At 39.9% G+C, this 7,090-nt stretch overlaps 1 protein-coding gene across 1 annotated transcript; it reads left to right on the plus strand.

The window, feature by feature from the left end:
* The first annotated feature begins 4,437 nt into the window (after positions 1-4,437).
* Positions 4,438-4,903, plus strand: LOC135511568 (splicing factor 3B subunit 5-like). Its single transcript, XM_064933055.1, has one exon. It carries the CDS (start codon positions 4,670-4,672, stop codon positions 4,901-4,903), a length of 234 nt encoding a protein of 77 aa, XP_064789127.1. The 5' UTR covers positions 4,438-4,669.
* Positions 4,904-7,090: the final 2,187 nt, after the last annotated feature.

A 7,090-nucleotide genomic window follows, 5' to 3' on the forward strand; every position in this document is an offset into this window, starting at 1 on the left:
CAGTCAATCCAGGTCATAAAGTTATACATACACCATCATTCAAAAGTTTGGGGTCACTTAGAAATGTCCTTGTTTTTGAAAGAAAAAAAACAACATTAAATTGATCAGAAATACAGTGTAGACATTGTTAATATTGTAAATGACTATTGTAGCTGGAAACGGCTGATTTCTTGTGGAATATCTACATAGGTGTATAGAGGCCCATTATCAGCAACCATCACTCCTGTGTTCCAATGGCATGTTGTGTTAGCTAATCCAAGTTTATAATTTTAAAAGGCTAATTGATCATTAGAAAACCCTTTTTCAATTATGTTAGCACAGCTGAAGACTGTTGTGCTGATTAAAGAAGCAATAAAACTGGCCTTCTTTAGACGAGTTGAGTATCTGGAGCATCAGCATTTGTGGATTCGATTGCAGGCTCAAAATGGCCAGAAACAAATACCTTTCTTCTGAAACTCGTCAGTCTATTCTTGTTCTGAGAGATGAAGGCTATTCCATGCGAGAAATTGCCAAGAAACTGAAGAATGTAATTTTTGGTGAGTTTGGACATTTACAAGCGAAATTGAACAAGAGACATTGTGCAAATTAAGAACGTTTTGACACATGCAGTACTGGCTCTCTAACAACATGTCTACAGGCTGTGTCTGTGTGTAGTCTGGAGTTGCTAGGGCAACGGGCCTGACTGCTTGGAGAAGAGGGGGGAGGAGAAGACCATGGAGAACTGAGAGGAGAAAAACGCAAGGTAGTCAAGATAGCAGTGGCAGCTGTACAAATAACTAATCCAAAGGGCTTTGACTTCTCAAACATGGCAGAAAGCTAACACAATATGATGCCCTGTCACCGTATTAATTTAGCCACTTAAAACGCTTAAGTAATATCTTGCTGCGTGTTGTAAACACAGATCTAAAATTCTTGTTATTGTAATTTTCCTCGGCATCAGACTAATTTTGCACTTCTAAACATGATAATTCATGAACAGGCATCCTATCAGCAGACAGCGCTTTGTATGATGTGTAGACGGCCTACAGGGAGGAGGTGAGGGCCCTCGGAGTGTGGTGTCAGGAAAATAACCTCACATTCAACGTCAACAAAACAAAACAAAGGAGATGATTGTGGAAACAGCAGAGGGAGCACCCCCTATCCACATCGATGGGACAGTAGTGGAGAGGGTAGTAAGTTTCAATTTCCTTGGCGTACACATCATGGAGAAACTGAATTGGTCCACCCACACAGACAGTGTTGTGAAGAAGGCGCAGCAGCGCCTCTTCAACCTCAGGAGGCTGAAGAAATTCGTCTTGTCACCAAAAGCACTCACAAACTTCTACAGATGCACAGTCACGGCCTGGTACGGCAACTGCTTCGCCCACAACCGTAAGGCTCTCCAAAGGATAGTGACGTCTGCACAACGTATCACCGGGGGCAAACTACCTGCCCTCCAGGACACCTACACCACCCGATGTCACAGGAAGGCCATAAAGATCATCAAGGACAACAACCACCCGAGCCACTGCCTGTTCACCCCGCTATCATCCAGAAGGCGAGGTCAGTACAGGTGCATCAAAGCAGGGACCGAGAGACTGAAAAACAGCTTCTATCTCAAGGCCATCAGACTGTTAAACAGCCACCACTAACATTGAGTGGCTGCTGCCAACATACTGACTCAACTCCAGCCACTTTAATAATGGAAATTGATGTAAAAATGTATCACTAGCCTCTTTAAACAATGCCACTTAATATAATGTTTACATACCCTACATTACTCATCTCATATGTATATACTGTCGTCTATATCATCTACCGCATCTTGCCATCTTTATGTAATACATGTATAACTAGCAACTTTATGTTTATATACCCTACATTACTCATCTCATATGTATATACTGTACTCTATACCATCTACTGTATCTTGCCTATGCCGTTCTGTACCATCACTCATTCATATATCTTTATGTACATATTCTTTATCCCTTTACACGTGTGTGTATAAGGTAGTAGTTGTGGAATTGTTAGGTTAGATTACTCGTTGGTTATTACTGCATTGTCGGAACTAGAAGCATAAGCATTTCGCTACACTCACATTAACATATATATATATTTATGCAAGATTAACTTTAAGCAAAACATTAGGAAATGTAACTGGCTAAATACTTTCTATGATAGGGCTAAACATTAGGAAATATAACTGGCTAAATACTTTCTATGATAGGGCTAAACATTAGGAAATATAACTGGCTAAATACTTTCTATGATAGGGCTAAACATTAGGAAATGTAACTGGCTAAATACTTTCTATGATAGGGCTAAACATTAGGAAATGTAACTGGCTAAATACTTTCTATGATAGGGCTAAACATTAGGAAATGTAACTGGCTAAATACTTTCTATGATAGGGCTAAACATTAGGAAATGTAACTGGCTAAATACTTTCTATGATAGGGCTAAACATTAGGAAATATAACTGGCTAAATACTTTCTATGACAGGGCTAAACATTAGGAAATGTAACTGGCTAAATACTTTCTATGATAGGGCTAAACATTAGGAAATGTAACTGGCTAAATACTTTCTATGATAGGGCTAAACATTAGAAATATGATGGCCATGCATCGTTTCTGCATTGTAAGTCACATTTACTTGTGTGGCTGCCAGCCAAAATACTATTACACTTCTGTTGTCATTTGATAAAAATTAAGCTATTTTATTTCAAATATGTTGCACTAATGTATTTTCTGTGAAGGAAAACTATAGTTGCATGTCCCTGATCACACAAAAAACGTAATTTTCAATATAAAACACAACCCCTGTCAATACACACCTGGGCTCACCTGCTCCTGCTTTCTCCTGTTGTGCTATTTTCAAACAAACACGTGAGTGGCTCAACTGTTCTGGGGAACTAAGTCATCTTCACAATGTGAAATAATGTAACAGGTGAAATTGAGAATGTGATCAGCATTATCACCTAACGTATTGCACAAATTGACGGCAGGCATTCACTTAAAACGATAGACGCTAGGACGTAAGATGGACATAGATTTTGAGACATGACATGATATTTTAGTATGCGCTTTCATATTAATTTGAATTTCATGTTATTTTTTGAAGATTTCTCACAAAAACAACCACCTCTGTAAAATGTCAAAGCCTTTTATATTTAATTCAGCTCGTGTCATGCTAATTTTGCAACCCACGAAAACAACTTTTAAGACGGCGGCCATAAAATGTAAAATCCTCGAGTTGTTACGAGAAACCTGCACCGCTATGTCAACAAAGCTCAGTAATTATTATTGGATGTACTGTATTAGGTTATGAAACAGGCTTGGGCGGTATACCGTATACCAGGGTATTAGGAAATAGCCAAGGGATGGTTTTTCAATACCATACATTTTTTAAATACATTTTAATTTTTGTTGCAATTTTTTTGTGTTCTGCAGATTCCAGAAGAAAGATTATGAGTTCAATGGGAGAGTGAGCCTGTCAGGTAGCCAGTTGATTATTATTGGAGTCAGTTGTGTTAGCTGGGGGAAAAGTGTGACAACAATCAGGCCCCTGAGGACTGGAGTTGCCCATCTCTGATCTACCCATTTAACATATGCGTTTTTGATTGGACACCCTTTACACCCTTGGACACCCTTTCCTTGTTTTCCTTATTATGCCGTAGTTAATATCACACTTCAAAAGGCGGGTCAGTGTGTGGCTCTCAGGGTTTGTTGATCACCTGAGGCATGAGAATATAGTACATGGGGATGTGTGAAGCTCACTCCTCAGCCTGAAGTGTCTCCACTTGTGCAGCTGAATAGCTAGCTTTTCACTTTGTGCGACTGCTATGACGCTTCAGGAGGGCGGTCACATGTTCTAGCAGGTCAGAGGTCCTGGGTGTGAGCCAAATTAGGAGGAAGTAGTACTTGCTAAGCAAGCATTGTGATGTCGCTAACAGATGGTGCCGTGACTCAGATCTACAGTTGCACTCAGTCGCTCTGGGGTCGCTGTGGAGTAAGTTTGAGGGGTGAATGTAGCACATGGGGATGTGAAACTCACTCCTCAGCCTGTAGTGTCTCCACTTGCGCCGCCGAATAGCTAGCTTTTCACGTGGATCGACTGGTAATACCCCAGTAGGGTGGTCTCGTGTGCTAGCAAGGCAGAGTTCCTGTGTTCAGAGTTTGGTTTGAGCCGAATTCGGTGTGAGCTGAATCCGGTGGAAGCGATACTCGCTAAGCAAGGAGTGTGATGTCCATTACACACGCACAATGTAAGCTAAATACATGCACGCGATGCATGTGTATTAGCCAAGCTCATTCAGGTGTTTACATGGTTTTGCATCTGTTGGGTGATATAAATCATAATGGCAGTAAAAGTATGTTTGATAAAACTCTCCTGTTTCTTTGGTTTAAATTTCCAACGGCATAAGGACCAAAGAGGTGGACAACTGGCAGAGTAAGTTTAAAGGACAGTTTCTGGCTATACAAAGCAAATTACAAAAAATGTCTAAGGTTGTTTGAAAATAAAAGAGAGCCGCACTCTCTAGGAGCTCAGATGCAAAAAATGTAATTACCAACGTTTCGACAACCAAGCTGTCTTCATCAGGGTATTGCTAAGGTTGTAACATAGGCTAAATAACAGCTATACGCACTGAAATAATTTTCCTTCCTTGTCCAGACATCTGCCTGAAGATGACAGACAGATACAACATTCACAGCCAGTTGGAGCATCTTCAATCTAAATACATTGGAACAGGCTTTGCTGACACCAGGAAGTGGGAGTGGTTGGTGAACCAACATCAGGACTCATACTTTTCATATATGGGTCACTTTGACCTGTTGAATTACTTCTCTGTTGCTGAGAACAAGAGCAAAGCCCGAGTGCGCTTCAATCTCATCCTGTGTCCCACCTTCGGACAAACCTGACAATTCCTAGGCTAAGGACTTAAACTGAGAATATATAGAACTTTGTGTTTTTACTGTTCGGCTGTCCAAATTTATCCATTGTTGATAAGAAGCTTGTGTCACGTTCTGACCTTTATTTCCTTTGTTTTGTCATTATTTAGTATGGTCAGGGCGTGAGTTGGGGTGGGCAGTCTATGTTTGTTTTTCTATGATTTGGGTATTTCTATGTTCCGGCCTAGTATGATTCTCAATCAGAGGCAGGTGTCATTAGTTGTCTCTGATTGAGAATCATACTTAGGAAACCTGGGTTTCACTGTGTGTTTGTGGGTGATTGTTCCTGTCTCTGTGTTTGCACCAGATAGGGCTGTTTTTGTTTTTTTGTCACAGTTCTTGTTTTGTTAGTTTATTCATGTATAGTGTCTATATTAAAGAACCATGAATAACCACCATGCTGCGTTTTGGTCCGCCTCTCCTTCACCTCAAGAAAACCGTTACAGCTTGAGGCTCGAGATGCATGACACAAAATGTTTATGAACAATGTATAAGTTTCCCATCAGTGTGATGCTTGCATAGAAAATTAACATTGGGGATACAGTGGTTGTGGTTAGGTGTCCTTATTTGTACCCCCAAAATTGTAATTTTCCCTTACCACCATCATCTTGTGGTTACAACTGACAGTGTGGTTTGAGAATGATAATTGTAAAATGTTCTGTACATTGCACCCCTATAAGAGCTCATTATCAATGGCTTCAACAGTTATCTAAACAGTTACTGTTTCTGAATACAGTTTCTGTCAATCTGAGAGTGTGTTCCTTTAACTGATATTGATCAAATTAGGCCTAATGCCCAGAAAACTGTCTAGAGAGCGATATGACCACAGACCTGGGTGGAATATGTCGATACTTGAGGTTCACATGATTTATCTTGCCTGGCATGAGTTTGCACTTTTGGGATTATTTGATTGTGTTTATTTGCAGCAGGTATCCTAACTGTTAAAAGTATTGGGCTTATTACCCCAAAAAATCTGGTTCGAATCCCTTAGCCGGCTAAGTGAAAAATCTGTCTACGTGCCCTTGAGCAAAGGTCCTTGTTAGTCGCTCTGGATAACAGCGTCTGCTAAATGACACATTTAAATGAATAATTTCCATTATTTCCATTGCAGACATCTTATAGTGCATGGTTCAATACATGATATAATTACCTTTACAGACATAAACAGACACGCTACTGAGCTACTATGAGCATTCAGTCATAAACCAGGTTTGGACATTCTTTTAAAAATAATTCCTTGTTATTGCTTTGAGTTGTTGTGGTTTTGTTCCACTGCACTGTGCTGGTATACAGAAAGGTGTTTGAAACAATCAATGTTAGAGTCTCTGGCATGTGCATTGAACTGATGAACATCTCTAATAAAATAATTGGCTAGGTAGTTACCTGTGGGCTTAGTCAGTAATTATGTTGAATTTGTACAACCCTTTCCTCCAACTATAGCCAGCATAGTTGATTAAAATGCACAGAGTCATTGTTTCTATTGTGTCTGAGAAGCTTAATCAAGCAAAAATACTTAAAATGTCTGAAATACATATTTGACCCAGGTCAGCATGACTGGTTTCAGAAAAGGTTATGATTTAATTGCACAAAGGTGCAGCATACTAGGTGCTTTTCAACATATCCAGTATTCCCCTGTCAACCAGTGAGATTATTATTGTGGGAGCGATAATAATCTGCATTATTATTATTCTGGGGTGAATGCTTCATTCGCTGAAGATGTGGGACTGAAAATTCTCTCTTTTTACTCACAGTTTGAAGGGAACATGTGGAGGGCCAGAGTCATGCAGTTCTATTTACATACAGGAAGTCAGTGGTTTAGCTTCAGTATTCCTGTTAGTTTCTTCATGTAGAAAGTTATTGCCCTGTCTATTCTTGGCCATTTCATCTATTGTCTATTAAACTGTAATGGTTATGTTGGTTCTGGTTGAAAATGTTCATCTCATTATCTTGTCCACCCACACACTACATCTGACCATTCAAACGCCCACACAGAACCATTACTTTGCCATGTGTTGCCCTACTGTTGCCCTACTGAAAAAATGGCTGGTTGGTTTCATTAGCATTTCTTTGCCAAGGAAATGGAGGAACATGGCAACGGGTACCTTGTTATTCAAGCTAACCTTGTCAGAGGAAAGTATGATTTAAAAAAGTAATTCA

The sequence above is a fragment of the Oncorhynchus masou genome, chromosome 24 (assembly GCF_036934945.1).
Source record: "Oncorhynchus masou masou isolate Uvic2021 chromosome 24, UVic_Omas_1.1, whole genome shotgun sequence".
Lineage (NCBI taxonomy): Eukaryota > Metazoa > Chordata > Actinopteri > Salmoniformes > Salmonidae > Oncorhynchus > Oncorhynchus masou.

Coding starts and splice junctions, on each gene's coding strand:
- LOC135511568 (XM_064933055.1), top strand. CDS start 4,670: ATGACAGACAGATACAACATTCACAGCCAGTTGGAGCATCTTCAATCT.